The 16,584-nt window shown below is 43.7% G+C and overlaps 2 protein-coding genes across 2 annotated transcripts in view; one reads left to right on the top strand and one right to left on the bottom strand.

The window, feature by feature from the left end:
* VEZT (vezatin, adherens junctions transmembrane protein) overlaps positions 1 to 3,861 on the bottom strand; it is a 58,977-nt gene extending 55,116 nt beyond the window's left edge. Inside the window, exon 1 of the mRNA XM_086750595.1 lies at positions 3,772 to 3,861. Coding sequence (XP_086606721.1) covers positions 3,772 to 3,807 — 36 coding nt within the window. The 5' untranslated portion in view covers positions 3,808 to 3,861. The remainder of the gene's footprint in view (positions 1 to 3,771) is intronic.
* Positions 3,862 to 4,146: 285 nt separating this feature from the next.
* FGD6 (FYVE, RhoGEF and PH domain containing 6) overlaps positions 4,147 to 16,584 on the top strand; it is a 74,078-nt gene continuing 61,640 nt past the window's right edge. The window contains exons 1-2 of the mRNA XM_086750488.1: positions 4,147 to 4,245; positions 13,235 to 15,674. Of these exons, the coding sequence (XP_086606614.1) occupies positions 4,233 to 4,245; positions 13,235 to 15,674 (2,453 nt within the window). The 5' untranslated portion in view covers positions 4,147 to 4,232. The remainder of the gene's footprint in view (positions 4,246 to 13,234; positions 15,675 to 16,584) is intronic.

The raw sequence follows: 16,584 nt of genomic DNA, 5'->3' as shown, positions 1-16,584 counted from the left end.
AAGTCCCTCCCCAACTTTCTTGTAGTTCCCCTTTAGGTATTGGAAGAGGGCTACAAGGTCTCCCCAGAGCCTTCTCTTCTCCAGGCTGAACAGTCCCAACTCTCTCAGCCTGTCTTCATAGGAGAGGTGCTCCAGCCCTCTGATCATCTTCGTGGCCCTCCTCTGGACCTTCTCCAACTGGTCCATGTCCTTCTTATGCTGGGGGCTCCAGAACTGGAAGCAGTACTGCAGGGGGGGTCTCACAAGAGCTGAGTAGAGGGGCAGAAACACCTCCCTCGACGGGCTGGCCATGCTCCTTTTGATGCAGCTCAGGATATGCTTCGCTTTCTGGGCTGCAAGTGCACACTGCCGGGTCACATTTAGCTTCTCATCAACCAACACCCTCAAGTCCTTCTCCTCAGGGCTGCTCTGAATCCATTCTCCACTCAGCCTGTACTTGTGCTTGGGATTGCCTCAACTCAGGTGCAGGACCTTGCACTTCACCTTGTTGAACTTAATGAGATTCTCACAGGCCCTCCTTTCCAGCCTGTCACCTTCGCTCTGGGTGGCATCTCTTCCCTCTACCCTGTTGATCGCACCACACAGCTTGGTCTTACTGGCAAACTTGCTCAGGGTGCACTCAATCCCACTGACCATGTTGTCGACAATGACGTTAAACAGCACTAGTCCTGCTACGGACTCCATTAGGCTTCCCTTCCCTCTCCCATCCATTCCACTGGGCACGAAAAACATGAAGGACTACTTCTTTCCTGCTTATGCATTTGTTAGCACACCACTCCACTTACAATATTGACCAATACCTTGTTCACAAGAGCTCCAAAAGCAAGAGAAAACAGCTGCTCATAGTAACTTAGGTGTAAATGCTGAAGGCCTCCCTGCAACATTGACCATTGAAAAACAACATGGGAAGTGACCTCCTGAGGTAGAGAAAAAAAAAAGGTAGCTGCTTCCCAAAAATCACAGGTGGGGGAGAGTTTGGGGCCCAAGAAAGAAATTAAAACAGTAATTAAACATTAAATACATTGTACCTTTAGCTACCTAGGTGCTTTTCTGCAGCTTGCTAATTCCCATCTCTGGCTCATCTATGTGGAGGATGTGTGAAATTCTCTGTGGAGTCTTCATTTTACAACAGCTGGAACACTCCTGAGCACATCTGGAGATAATTTTTGCAGGTATTGCAAGATACTTGCTATTATCAGTAGGTATGTTACCCCAACCAATTAACCAACCAAAAAACCCTGATCTTTTCTTATGGATATTACAGTTATACCTTTCCTGGGCTGCATCAAGAGAAGCGTGGCCAGCAGGTCGAGGGAGGTGATTCTGCCCTTCTACTCTGCTCTCATGAGACCCCCCCTGCAGTACTGTGTCCAGTTCTGGAATGCCCAACATAAGAATGATGTGGACCAATTTTAGAGAGTCCGGAGGAGGGCCACAAAGATGATCAGAGGGCTGGAGCACCTCTCCTATGAGGACAGGCTGAGAGAGTTTGGGCTGTTCAGCCTGGAGAAGAGGAGGCTCCGGGGGGACCTGATAGTGGCCTTCCAGTATCTCAAGGGGGCCTACAGGAAAGATGGGGAAAAACTCTGTTGTGACAGGACAAGGGGTAACGTTTTTAAAATAGAGGGGAGTAGATTCAGACTGGATATAAGGAAGAATTTTTTTACAATGAGAGTGGTGGAACACTGGAACAGGTTGCCCAGAGAGGTGGTAGATGCCCCATCCCTGGAAACATTCAAGGCCAGGTTGGATGAGGCTCTGAGCAACCTGATCTGGTTGGAGATGTCCCTGCTCCTTGCAGGGGGGTTGGACCAGATGACCTTTAAAGGTGTCTTCCAACCCTAACCATTCTATCATTCTAATATATGAAAGATATGTTACTATGTCACTCAGTATTCCTTCAGTATACCTGTAAGTATACACTTGATGACATAACGTATCAAAGACCTTTTATGGGTGGCAGAAATCAACTCCGAAATTCCAAAAACAGTGAAGTGCATATGCAGGAAGATCTTTTATTCTCTATGCAGCAGAACTTTTTCAATCAAAACGGTAACTGCTGCATGAACTGAAGAACTGTGGAACTGTAAAACTAATATCACTTTTACTGAAGAAGGGAATGCAGACATTATACCTGTGAAATTAATTCTCACCGTGGATTTATGTCATTAAAAGGAAGTGATTTAACACAGTAGCAATATAAATAACAGATTTTATTGTTAGGATTCAAAGTTGGTTGTGGATAAACATAAAACTTTGTGGTACAGACCTGTTGTGGTTTAACCCAGCAGGCAGCTAAGCACCACACAGCCATTCACTCACCTCCCGCCCCCAGTGGGATGGGGGAAAGAATAAGAAAAAAAAGTAAAACTCGTGGGCTGAGATAAAGGCAGTTTAATTGGACAGGAGGGAAGGAAAAAAAATAGTTATAATAATAATACAAAACATGTGATGCACAATGCAATTGCTCACCACCTGCTGACTGATGCCCAGTCAGTCCCCAAGCACTGGTGTCCCTCGGCCAGCTCCCCCCAGTTTACATGCTGAGCATGACATCATATGTATGGACTGTCCCTTTGGCCAGTTTGGGTCAGCTGTCCTGGCTGTGCTCCCCCCCAGCTCCTCATGCACCTCCAGCCTTCTCACTGGCAGGGCATGAAAAGCTGAAAAGTTCTTGACTTATTGGAAGCACTACTTAACACACTGATGTTTTTAGTTATTGCTATCAACATTATTCTCACACTAAATCCAGAACACAGCACTATTCCAGCTACTAGGAAGAAAATTAACTCTATCCTAGTCAAAACCAGGACAAGACCAAAGCCATGAACAAGTAGTACTTACACAGCTGAGAAAAAAGCATTTATTATGTAAGAAGCTTTTTGCATCATGGCAAACCCAAAAGCCTTATTACTATTATAATGATTACCCATTTTAAAGACAATATTTCTCCATAACCACTTTCTCTGTGTACCTGCAAAACCAGACGTGTCACCCATGAAGATGTAATTACATTCACCTGCTGCAAACCAATCTGATTCTGTCACTGGAACCACAACGGCAGGCGTATTTAACCATTCTTTTAAGTAATTGTAACCCCGTTATCTAACAAGACATGCAGCACAATTGTAAAGGTTTTGTGCAAGTCCCGTAAATACGACAAACAGTAGAAAGATAAGGCAGTTTCAGTCCTTACTAAGCAGATGCCTGCATATGCTGAAACGTACCTTTTGAAGGAATTATACGGACTTAGCAGTAGGATTTATCAGCTACACGGCGGATGTACTGCCTTTGCCCCCGGTCCCACCGCTCCGCAGACGCGCTGCGCTTCCCGCACCAGCGGTTCCAGGGACCCGCCGCCGGCACACGCCGGCCCCACACCCCGGCCGGCCGTGCGGCCCCCTCCCCTCCTCAGCCCCCACCGGTTCTCAAAGGCAGGCGCAGGCGGCCCTGAAGGAACACCCGCCGACACCGGCCTCCCGAGCTCTCTCACCGAGATGGCAACGCCGGCAGCCCGAAACGCGGGGACAGGCGGGCCGCCGCACAAAGGATCGCCCCTTCCCCCGGCTAAGCCGGCCCCCGTTCACGGCCCCGGTCCCTCTCCCGCCAGCGGTCCCGCCCTCGGCCTCCGCGGAGGCCCCGCGCCCGCCTCACGCCTAACGGTCACCTCGGGCCGCCCGGTGCACACCGCCCCCGGGACCGCGGCGCAACGCCCCGGCGAGGGGCGGAGAGACACGGGCCCAACCCGCCCCGGGTCGCCCCCGCGCCCACCTCAAACACCACTTCTTCGTCAAACTCCGGTGTCATCCTTCTCCGCCATGCCACCCCCTGCGGGCACTCTGGGAAACGGAGTCCGCCGCGCCACCGGCGGCCCCTCCCCTCCCCGCCCGGCCCGGCCCTGCCTGGCGCCAGGGGGGAGCGGAACTACAGACCCCAGAAGGCACCGCGAAGCGCCCGCTTCCGGGCACCCTGTGGGCGGTGCTGATTGGTGGGCGGGCCGGGGGCGGGGCGTGGCGTGAGCCCGGCAGGGGGCGCCGCTGTGCGGCGGCGGCGGGCGCTGCGGGCACTCACTCTGGCGGCGGCCGCGGGGCGTTATGCGGCGGCGGGGCTGGGGTGCTGCTGCTGGTGCTGGGTGGCGGCGCGGGGGAACAATGGGCTCCTTCTCCTCGGCCCTTAGAGGGGCCGTGGCGTAAGGGAGGAGGGGGAGAACGGCGCGGCGCGTAGGGACCACCATGAGCTCCGCCGGTGAGTGCCCGGGGAAAGTTTGGGGAGTCGGCGGTTCCCTTCCGTCCGGCCGTCCGGTGCGGAGTCCGCACGCTCCCGCGGCCGGAGAGCCGAGCCTCCACTCGTGGTGGCCGGCCGGGCTCGGCGCCGCGGAGTGGGGTGGGAGGAGGAGGTGGGGAGGGAACCGGAGCAGCCACCGCGCTCCTTGTCCCGGCGGCGCCCGGCTCTCCCTTCACCCCGCACCGCCGCGGCGGGGCCGGGCGCTGCGTCCCCCCCTCAGCCCCGGGGGAAGGGCGGGAGGGGGCGGGCTGGGCGCGGGGTGCGAGCGGGACAGGGAGCGCAGCCTCGCACCCCGCTGCCGGCCCGGGGGCAGCCCTGCCCGCGGGGGCGCTACGGGCGCCCCGCTGTCCCCCACCCCCGTCTCCCAACCCCCAGCAGAGGCTCCGTGCCCGGCGGCGGAGCGGATCGCCTGGCGTGGAGCGAGTGAAAAGCTCCGGTTTTGCTTCAGGGGTGTGTGTCTGCCCGGATCGAGCCCTCAGGGGTGCTGGAAAACCGGTCGCTTCTGGCCTTTCCAGGGGCCGGTTTGAACTGACCGGCTTCAGTGCTGTCCTCACCTTTCCTCCCCCTTTTCTTGACCGCCCCCAATTTTACGACTGAAAGAGCTGCGAGGCAAATTGTTGGTTTAAAACAAGAGCTCCGCGCGTTTTCAGGGAGTTTCTCGTATTTTGTGCTTGTTTGGCTGGCCGGTGGTGCTGTTAGCACTTGTGTTCGCCCGTCTGTTAGGCTGGTAGATTCTTATTCTGCTTGAAGACGTTTTGCGCATTGAAAAGATGTCATGTGTAAGTTATGATGTATTGGGTGGAAACACAACTAATTACAGTGCCGACCTAAAGCAGCAAAGTGCTTCCTGTAAGGATTTAGGGGAGTATTCTGAAGAAAATAGTAGTACACAGACATCAAGCAGAAACAGCAACCTGATTCTCAGTGGTTTCCTCTCAAATCTGTCAAATTGTTATCAAGTTCTGGTCTCTCCTAGTTAATCAGAATTCACTGGAAAATAAAAAGCTATTTAATCCATCTTTCTGCTCCATTTAATATATTTCTACTTATCATATATATGACAGAACTTTTTGTTTAGAACTGGGAAAACATGTAATAAAGTGGGATATAATCTCTACTTAACAGCTGCATTGTATGACCATGTAGTTTAGTATGCTGCTGGGAGTAGAGTTCACCCCTGCTCTTTTAAGAGTTAAGCAGCTGTGCAAATAAAAGATGTGTGTTAGGGGGTGCTCAAGAGCTTAGAGCTGGGCTGTTAAAATAAAAATTTGATACGGTACTAAGTTTCAGAAAGTTGGATGGATTTTCAGCACTAAACAGTGATTTCAGCACTTGTAGAGCTGAGATTGTGTGACTGAGGTCTCTCTGGTTTACGTTGTGATGGTGTTTGTGGGGAAGGTGAGGAGGAAGGGGTTCTGGTGAGCAAAGTCACTTAGAAGGCAGAAGAGAAAAGGATGCTGAGGGATATCAGTAAGAAGAAAGCGGGACAGCTTCATGGAAAGTGTGAATTTTAGAGAGGGATTTGAAGGGGAAGGCATAGAGTCAGTCCTGGTGGGCAGAAAGAGGGAAGCTGAAGGCTATGTCAAGGCTGTTAAAGAGGAGATGAAGAGTATTTTGTGTGTGATGGATGATCTGAGGATTAAAAAAAATATATGGGGAACAGGTGAAACGGGATCAGAGATTCATGATCCTGCTGACAGTGCCATGACAGATTTTAACGTTTCAGTTAAGGAGTTCACAGGCAGGATATGAAGAGACTGAGCACTAGAAGACAGTGTTGAAGGTTTAACATCTGTCTCTTTGCATTGCTGCAGAATTTAGCTCCTGAAATATATAGACGTGCTTTATAATGCTATTGCTCAAATAAAAACTCACCAACTCGTATAACTTGAGGGAGCTGTGGTAGGGAGCTTCCATGGACAGAAGTTGTGAAAGGTCCAACATTGATAACCCAGCCTTCACTCCACTCCAGTATGACTTTTACCTTTCTAAATAATGCAGTGCATTTTCAGTTTATTGCTATCTATCTTTTCTAGTTCCTCTACAGAATTCTTTTGTTTAAATCTCAGTCCAGAGCTGGATGTAATTCAGTGATAGGTGGAGCAGTTTTTTCATAGCTGTTGCTTACATACATAAAAATGTATATGTAAATCTGAACATGTTAGAACTAAGGAACTATTGGACTTTATTCTAAATATTTCTAGATAATTTTAAAATAATCTGATTGTAGTGACCAACCTGTATGTTGGTTTTGACATTCATTTATAGCTATTTTCTCATTGCTTTCTCAGGTACTGCATATGCTTTATATACGATGCTGATGAATCTATGTTTACTCATTTTCTGCCTGGACCTATTGTGCTGTCTTCAAGTATGTGCTTTGCCTTTAAAAGGGAAAACCAAAAGCTCAGAGTTATGTGTTTGACATTTATTATTTCTTGCTGAAGAAACAGTCCTTTTATGTGAATCTATACAGCTTATTTAATGTGGACAGAATGTACAGCTTAGACTTGAAATTTGATTTGACAACAGCAATGAGAAATATGTAGTGTATTTTAATGTCAAAAATGTAATTCAAAGGGAAAAAACCGCACCATAGCAGGAACAGAATAAACAAAATCAACATGACTTTTCCAATCAAACTTCATTGCTTTCAAGGATTGAAAAAATGAGGCCTACAGGGTTTAATGTCCCTTTAACCCTCTAATATGTCAAGTCTCATTAGAGTTACTCAGCTCTGTCTCTGCATGCGATCTTAAAAGGTTGTTTATTCATCTCTTGCCCTTACTCTAAAGTTATCCCCAACCTTCCTGTTTTATTTCAAGGAGTCATTGAACAACCTGAGATTTTGACATTAATGTTTTCCTTTTGCAGTTTATTTAGGATGTTTTCTAAAACCATAGTGGCTTGGAAACCATCGTTTTCCCTTGTATTTAAAAAACTACGTATGTTATCTTCCCGGATGCCGTGACTCATTGCTTTTTTTTTTTTTTTCTTTTGAGCATTGTGACACCTGAAAAAATCAGAGCCTCTGCATAATGAGGAAAATAAATACACATTAGTAGGAAATAAATTAATAATCTCAGAATACTTTTTTGAGGTGTTCACTTAATGAAACTTTCATTCTGTAACTGAAAGCAAAGTAATTGAACTGAAAAGCCTTGTTATGAGTCATTAAAACTTAAGTTGCTGGATAATGGGAGTTTTAAAATACTTTATCTGTTTCTCTGTGCAGTGTATTAACTACCATCGCAATAATCTGTCTGTATCCCAAACATAGAGCAATAAGTATGTCTCTCCCTACATGTTTTTTAAAAGCCAGCTTTCTTGTTTTATGTCCGTGAGTTGTAGCATTTGATGCCAAAAGTAGTCCCAGGAACAGTAAACTGGTTGTTGGAGCAAGCTCTTCCTTTATGTAAGAAAGAACAGCACATGGATCCCTTGGTAGATACCTTCTGGGCATCGTATTATTTTCATATATAGCCTACAGATGTGATTTCCTAACTCTGAGAATACAGTATGCGTATGTAAACAAAGTGCCGTGAGAAAGCCAATGTGTACATTTACAGCAGGCCAGCTGCTCTAAGTGGTAACTGTTCCAAGCCCTTTCCTTTTCTCTTCCTGCTACATGTGGAATAGGTACGTGAAGTAGCATGTGAAATAGATTGCACCTCACAGGTGAAAAGGAATGAACTGCCTCATGTAGTGTGCAGTAAGATAGGAGTACACATATGGCCAGCTTCTATAGAGTAGTGATTTGTTAAATTCACACCTTGGTTTACCCCATAGTAACTTGATTGTGTACCTGCGACTTAAGTTTAGGTCCAGCTGCTGTAAAAATCTTGTGTCTCACTGATTGTTTTCCGGTCTTCCTACTTTTTTTTTTTTTTTTTGTGGTTCAAAAAGGATATTGCTTTAGGGTGGGTTGCAGGATCCTACCACAGGAATGCCTCTTGGGTGGCTAGAGACAGTCCCATAAGGGACCCTGAATATCAAGAGAGAGACCCCTTTCCTGTGGAACATCACAAGGAAAGGAATATCAAGTTATGTTTGTACAACAGCGTCCAGAACTGTTTTTCCTGTTTCTTGGACAGACGCAGGTGAACGTAACTCATTCTTGTAGTTTCCAAGTGTAGAAATTGTTAACTTAATCTCAAAAGTATGGGTATAAACATAACCTGGGAATATGTTCCTTTAGCAATGGTAGGGTTTGTTGCAGAAGAGGTAGTGCTATTTGATATTTTTGCCTCAGTTCAACTTTGTATATCTTCTTTTCTCCCTGTTCCTGTGCTGAGCAGGCAAGATAATAAGAGGTAAAAATTTTAGAAGATTTAAAGCTGTGAAATAATAGTGCTTAAGATTGCACTGTTTTATTGGCTTTCCTGCTCATTTGTGATATTGCATAGGAGAAGACGAGCATTTTTAAGTGAGGTCCTCGATTGCCAAATCTTATCATCTGAACAACAGAAATGGATACTTTAAGGCCAAAACATTAAGCGTAGAAGTTGCTCCAGAGTGTTCTCGTCCTCCTCTAAAACTACTTGAAGGTAGGAGAGGAACATGTACTAGTTGAGCAATGAGTGTTGGCTGTAGAGGAGCCTCAGCAGGATGAGAATGGGTGTTGCTTTTTCCTCAGCACACTGGAGGAGATAATTCACCAGGGGGACAAATGTCTGTTCTCTGTGCTGTGACCTGAAGTCGGACAAAGAATGTATGCATTGACCCTGCATAGGTGGTGCTAGTGGCTATTTATTATTAGAAAAATAATGCCCTTTTTAATCCACTTTTTATAAGGGTACTGGGTGTGTTGGTATTTTTAAGCTTTCCCCCCCCCTTCAGCACTGAACGTGCTGTTGGCTGTTTCTCGATGAGCAGTAGATTTCCTGTTGCTCATGGGAGCTTTGTTAGTCACTTTATTTATGGATTTCTTCCTTTGCCTAGTCAAGCAAGTCAGAGGATATCTCTGGCTACTTCTCTGGCTCCTTATCATTTAATCTGTTTATGCAAATAAAACTTTGTGTTTCTGCTCTTACATTTGGGTTTATTACTAACTCATAATGCTAGTCTGGATGCAGGGATCCTCTCTGAGAAATGGGGTAAGATTGAAGGGAGGAAGCAGGGGAAATCATAGTGATTATCTATTCTAATCCCATGAGTAAGACAGGCCAGAGAATCCAATGTCCAGTCCGAAATTTCCTCTGAGGATTCTACATGTCTCGGAAAGTGAGTTTAGGTTGACTGTAACTGCTGATGACTCCACCACAACCCTAGGCGTGATGGTCCTGTAGTTAGTTATCCGTGGAGTTTAATGATAATTTTAAAGCTTTGTTTCTAGTTTGAACTTGACAAGCTTAAGTGGTCAGCTATGGGATCTCATCGTGTCTATATTTTCCTGATTAAAGCGCCATCTGTTATTAAAAATTTTTTTCACATATGCATGAGGATATATACTATCACTATCTCATTTCTTAAATTCTTGAATAAATTAAGCAGGATGAGCTTTCTTGGCATTTGAGGCATGATTTTGACACCTTGGGTACTTTTGTAGTTATTTCTTGCATTCATCCTAAGTTTTCATCTAAGAATGCCAGAAGGTGGCATAGCATGTCACTAACAGTCTGGCAGGTGCTGTGTGCAGAAATATTTTCGGCTCCCTTTATCTTTTTATATTTATTTCCTTGTAATTTGGAGGATTATTTACCGCCTTAGCTGCAGACCGGCATGGAGCTCATATAAAATAACTATCTACAATGATTTCCAAAATTTTCTTCATTTTTTACTCTCCTAAGCATAAGCAACAATCTCTGTTTTTAGGTGATTCCAGTGTGGCATCAGTAAAAAGCTCATTGTCCAAACAGCTCACCACTCCATGCATTTGTTGTATAATGCTTCCCTGATTTTATATATATATATATTTTTTTTTTTTTTCACCAGAGAGGCTTGCTTTTGCTTGTCATTTAACAAAAAGTCATTCTCATATGACTTCCAGTCATTCCTTACACCTTTATATATAACAGTTGCCTCCTACTTAGTTTTCTTTCTATTCAGGATGGGAAATTGTCCCTTTTAAAGCACTGTGTTATGTACTACAGGACTGGATTCTCACACAGTGAATTAAATTAGTTTATAATCAACCAAACTTCAATTCTCTATTTCTAATCAAAATCCAACGGACTTTTACTTTTGCCTAGCTGCTGTGATTTTTTTTTTTTAAATTCACTTGCATTTTTCAGAAACTTAAATATATTCAGTTGAGGAAAACTGTTGGTATGCATTCCCTTCCTGAAGTCTTTCCTCTCACGTCATGCTTCTGTTTGAAAGGGCTCCTCATTGCATTCCTTTCTGATTGAGCCGTCTCCTCCAGATCTGTATTGATACTGAGACTGTAATGTGCCTGTTAGTACGTTGACCCGTATCTAGCCTAGATGAAATGAGCAATCTCTTTAAAGCAGATAGTGGTGTCTTTATTATATCACACAACTTGCCCGTCTCTTCTGTCTCACCCAATGCTTTTTAACATTGAAATAATTTGAAAAAGTCTAGTAGGCTTCAGAAATCACATTGAATTGCACTTATTATCAGAAGTTATTTTTTTCTGACTCTGTTAGTTATCCAGGTTTCCACTACTGGCGTAAAAACAACTATTTTGTTTACTTTGCATCCCTTGACGTTTTCGTGTTTTAGTTTTGAATCTTATATTCAGCTAATAGCATCATCTCATACCTTCTGAGTGTCCTCCCTAATAAATAATAGCTGAAAGCCCTGCAGGGTAATCTAGTTTGATTGCTATCCAAAATGTTAGGCAGTCCTACTAGAGAGACAGAGAAACTTCCAAGGTTTATGGACTTCAGTTTGCGGAGTGGGACAAATAGTCCAGAGAGTATCACTTACCTAGCCAGTGTTTAATCTCCTGTATCTGCTGCAATCTGTTTCTCTCATTTGGGCATCAGGAAAGGTTCCTGGGCAGACTGTCTCTCTCCTGTTTTCAAAGAGCTTTAATAACTTAATAAATGTTACTGAGCGTGGCCCAGGTCTACTACTGTGTTCTCTTCTGTGACAAACTGGGCATCTCTTCCTCAGTTTTTACCGTAGCAAACAAGCTCCTTTATCGCCATCCCTTCATTTTTCAGCTGAATGGGCAGTTGCCTCGTCTGAAAGAGAGTGTACAACTCTTCTGCTGTTCAGGATCGGTAGTTGCCCATCCAAAGGGTTTATTTTTTTTTTCTTAGCAAACTATTGACTCTTCATTGTGTGGGAAACCTCTGTCTTCCATCAGGAAGCAGAAGGTGGTAGTTGGGTCGCTCTTGGCTATCGTCAGTGGCTTTAGGGAACTGTGCCTTTTGAAAGAAATGCTGCATTCCCTCTTGCAAAATGTCTCCAATATTATCTCTGACATCAGGTTTACCTCTCTGCTAATATAATTGCAGCAAGGGCAGCTATTCTAACTGTAAGTGGAGTCAGACTGGATACCATTTAATGATTCATGTCCTAGAAAAACATGGTTTTCCTGTTTCTATAGTAGAGACATTGTTTCTGGCCGTCTGCTTAGAGCAGTGGCTTAGTGTTTGGGAAATGCTTGCAACTGAGGGCATCTGCCTTTTTTTTTTTTTTTTTTACTATCTCAAACAAACAGAAAAAAAAATCCAAACCAGAAAAAAACCCAAGTCTAGGCTAGATATTAGAATATAGTTGCACATCTGTAATAATAATGGTGATAAAAACCAACCAAACAGCAAACCCACATAATAAATAATAATAAATCAGTGGCTTACCCTATCTCTTTGCATGTGAAATATTAATTAGCATGTTTTCTTGGCAGTTTTATTTAACATGTATGACTTCCTGAAAGTATAGCAAGATGTTGTCCAAAACAAAGATCATAGAGAGGTAGTATATAAAAAAAAAAGGAGAAACTTGTTTACTCTATAAATCAATTTTCATATGTCAAAAATCACTCAAAGCACTTAGAAACTTGAAATTATTTCAGTATATGGAAATAAATTGGTTGTAAATTACCTCCTGCAAGCTTGTTAAAATGTCTCAGGCATGCTTTAGGAAAAAACAAACCCACAAAATAAATAAAAAAAACCCTCAAACCACCAAAAAACAACAACACTGTCAAAACTCCATAATCTCCAAGTTCCTCATGTGCTCCTTTTCCTGTCGTCCACTCTCCCCAGGGTCTGTCATCTTGCTCTGTAAAGTGGGTCAGAAGTCATAGCAGTGGTGGCTGTTTCTAGGTCAGACAGTAACATGTTGGGAAGTGTAATTTTATAAGATGCACAGAAATAGTATTTTACAGTAGGAAAGTACTGACCTGCTACAAAATACTGCATTAACTTCACACCACAGACCCATTTCACTGAACTGATGGCAGTGACGTGCCAATTTTACAGCATGTACGGTAATCCATCTCAATATTGTTTGAAGAGGAAGGGAAAGGGGGGTTTTAGGTTACGTGTTTCCAGAGGTGGTAGGGGAAGGAACTGAACTATCTAGGTATTTACCATAGCTGTTTTGTTATCTCTGTGGCTTATAATACATGAGGCACTTAGCATATCTGCGCCATTAAAAAAAATAAATAAATTATAGTAGTTCGAAGTGCAAACCCAGGCTGATCTGCTGTGGTTTTATTAGCATCATACTTTAGCATCAGAGCAAGAACATGCGCTTTCATAAGATTAAACTGTTTTTTTTTTTAACTCACAAGTTACCCTTGAAGACCTTTCCTACCACTCCTTGATTGTGCCTGTTAAAAAGTGAAACCAGTGAAAAAGCAGTGGTGGGGAAGGGAGGTGTGTTTTTAAGGGAAAAATATGTGGATCTACACAGTGAGATCTTGTACATCATGTGATTTAGATGTTACAAAACCTCTAATAATACTGTGGTGCGAGTGAAGTTGTTCTGTGGGCTGATGATGACTGAAGTATTTGTTTTCCATCCTTCCTAGAAATTAAGAAGCCACCGGTGGCCCCGAAACCAAAATTTGTGGTAGGACCCAAGGCAACACCTCCACCTGTTGCACCGAAGCCCGACATTGTACTTTCTGGTGTTATACAAGCAGCAAGGAAAACCAAGCCAGCAATTGCACCAAAACCAAAGGTTCTTAAGAGCTCATCTGTTCCAGAAGTTAAACCTCCATTGTCTACAAGAAAAAGCACAAAAAGCTTTGAGGAACACAGGGAAGATTCTTCTCAAACACTAGACCACTTGAACTATAAAAATGAAGCCTCGGAAGGGAGCACTAATAACACAGCATATATTCTACCAATGTCATCTTGCAAATTTGAATGCCGTCATAAGCTTGGAAACGAGGAGAACACCTGTAAAACTCAGTTAATTTTTGAGCACTTTGAAAACTTAGAGAACATCAAAGTCGGTGAAAAAACTGCACTACCTCTGGGGGACAGTCACAATGAAAAACTGGCAAATAGAAATCAAGTGATTCTGAAAGCCAGCATTTTGGAAGAGAAACTTAAGGATGTTCTAACTCATAGTATGTTTCCTAACAGCAGTCCTGCGAGGCACAGGTATGCAGACAGACTTGACAAAGGAGATGACAGCAGTTCCAAGAACGATGTTAACATAGAGTTTATGGAACTTGTACAGTCTTCGTCATCTTCTGAGGCAGCTAAAGGGAAGCAACAAAATACGGATGGTAAGCTCACTGCTGATGAGTTTCAGATGTCTGAAATTTGTCCTAGTTTGACTGAAAATAACCACAGTTGCTCCTGCCCATTGGACCAGGAAATCCTGGAAAGTGAAAATTTAAGTAGCAATAGTATGTTTTCAGGTGAAATGAATATGAAAGCAGGTGCTGATAAAACCTCCTCAGAAATATGTTCAGTCCTAAGCTCAAAAGTGCTTCCTATCCCTAAGCCAAGAAAGCCACGTGCTGCATGTCTAGTCCGTCAGGATGGCATAGACACTACAGGAGAAGGAACAAAGGAACCATCTAATTTAGAGAAAGTTTCATTTGGGCTTGCGGAACAAAGCTTTAAAAAGTCAGCAAAAATTAATATCCTTGGTCAAAGCGTTTGTTATAACAATAACACAGAAGTGCTTCATCCTGAAAAACGTGAGATAACTCAAAGCAATGCAGACAAAATGCATCAGGTAAAGGAACCTGCTACAGAAGAGTCAACTTCACAAAATCTTTTGCCTCAGTTGTCACACAAAACGTCTGATTCTGTGGAAAGTGTTGAATGTTCTTTAGATGCAGACCATAACTTAGTTAATCCCATAGATGAGATGACAGATGATACTAGTATACTAGATAATGTAGACAAAAGGACTAACTTTGTCAGGTGTGATACTTTGTCCATGAGTTTGCCAAAGCAACTCAAATTAACTAACAGTCAGCACTCATCTGCTTCCAATAGCCTCCATGTTTGTCCACAAAAATTGGAAGATAAAGAAGTTAAAATAAAGGATGAAAATTCTCCAAAAATCGTTCCTAAGAAACCACAGAGGCACAGCCTACCAGCTGCTGGCCTGCTGAAGAAAGCTGCATCAGCAGAGCTTGTGGAGAAAAGTTCTTATACATCCAGTGAGGACAAATCAAACAGCGTTCTGGAAGGATCTCACTTCACGCATCCATCAGCCAAGGAGCAAGACACACAGTCGACCTGTGACATACCTAGACGTTCTTCTGAGAAACCCGTCTGGAAGTTACCTCATCCTATTCTTCCATTTTCAGGAAATTCTGAATCATTAAAAACTGCTAGTGTTGCTACCAACTTCAACCACTTGACTGTTGTGACAAAGCCTAGGGCCAAATCTCTCTCTTCTGTGGACATGGAAAGGACAGACAAGCCTTGCAAAGACCATCAGAAGAAAAATAGCTTGAAAAAGTTTCTCAATATGAAACTGTCAGTTTGCTTAATGAAAAGTGACTTCCAAAAATTTCTGTCTAAAGGCAGCCAATCAATGGATAGTGCTATTGCCAACCTTCCCACCGGGGATGGGTGTGGAAGTGGTAGCAACCGGAATATAGCATCTCTATGCAGTGAAAGGAAAGCTAAATCTGCCAAGGCTCATTCTGTAGAAATAAGTAGTCCGGCATTACAGAAGAAGAGGCAGAGAAACAGAAGTCAACCTGAGATGCGAAGTAAGCAGAGGCTGGAGTCTTTAGATGGGCATGTACTTTTGGGAGAGAATTTATCACAAATGCATTTGAATTCTGTAAGCAGCACTTGTGCTCCAGAGTACGAGAACGTGCGTCACTATGAGGAAATACCCGAGTATGAGAACTTGCCTTTTGCTATGGGTGCTGGGAGAAATCTCTGTTTTGAATGGCAGAACTCCAGCAGTGTGGAAGACCAGAGCTCTGGCTTCTATGAGGCTGAGGAGTCTTGTGAAGCTACAAACAGACGTTTGAGACTTGGCAGGTAAAATAAAGAGAAAAGGGAAGTTAAATAGCTCCATTGCAACTCTCTTGGTTGTAAACATGTTTAGGTGATGACTTGAGAGGCTGTTAAATGTCAGCAGGACAGTCATTGCTGTATATCTTGATATGCTTTTGCTGTTTTGAAAACTGTTTGCATTTGGTAAAGAGTGAAGAGGAAGAATAAGCTAGTTATTCCTCATGTATGATAAAAATTTATAAGACTTAACTTATGTGCTTTTCCAGATTTAAAGCAAATCAGACACAGTCATGTATTTGTATCCAAGAATACTTAAATTGGGAGGAGTGAACCTTACCACAATCTCAGAAAGTGTCCATAGACTGTGTAGTTGCTAGGTTTGTAGGGGGAATGAATATATTTTCAGATCAGCTGACAGAGCTGGCAAAAGCAGACAAGCTTTTGAGTATGCAAATTCTTCATCAGGTCTTGAAAGCTTTTCAGGTATAGCAAAAGCTATCTCCTCTCCCTGAATATAGTGAGTCTTCTGTATCTTCCTGTGCTCCTGGATGGAATAAAAGTAGTAGTAGTGCATGAGTTCTGTGTAACTAATCCAGAATATTACTAAAAGACAGGGCTTGGTGACTCTGCTGCGTTTCGTTGTTTCAGGAGGTGGTAGAAACAGATAATATCAGCAGATTCAAAAAGAGATTGGACTGATTCACAGAAATGTCCAAAAAGATGCATAGTGGAATAGGCAGGAACAGATCTTTGAATCATAGAATCTTAAGGTTGGAGGAGACCTCCAAGATCATCAAGTCCAACCTTAATCTCTGTAGTACTATGATTGTGTGGGCTGGGAAGAGGAACTGCCCACGAAGACTGGTGAGGCCTGTATGTTCTCCCTAAATGGCGTTGCTTACTGTGTCTGACAGAATGTAGTAACAGGTTAAGC

The sequence above is a fragment of the Chlamydotis macqueenii genome, chromosome 1 (genome assembly GCF_036417535.1).
Source record: "Chlamydotis macqueenii isolate bChlMac1 chromosome 1, bChlMac1.mat, whole genome shotgun sequence".
Taxonomy (NCBI): Eukaryota; Metazoa; Chordata; class Aves; order Otidiformes; family Otididae; genus Chlamydotis; species Chlamydotis macqueenii.
The sequence above is the reverse complement of the archived record's forward strand: the minus strand, read 5'-3'. Positions and strand labels throughout refer to the sequence as shown.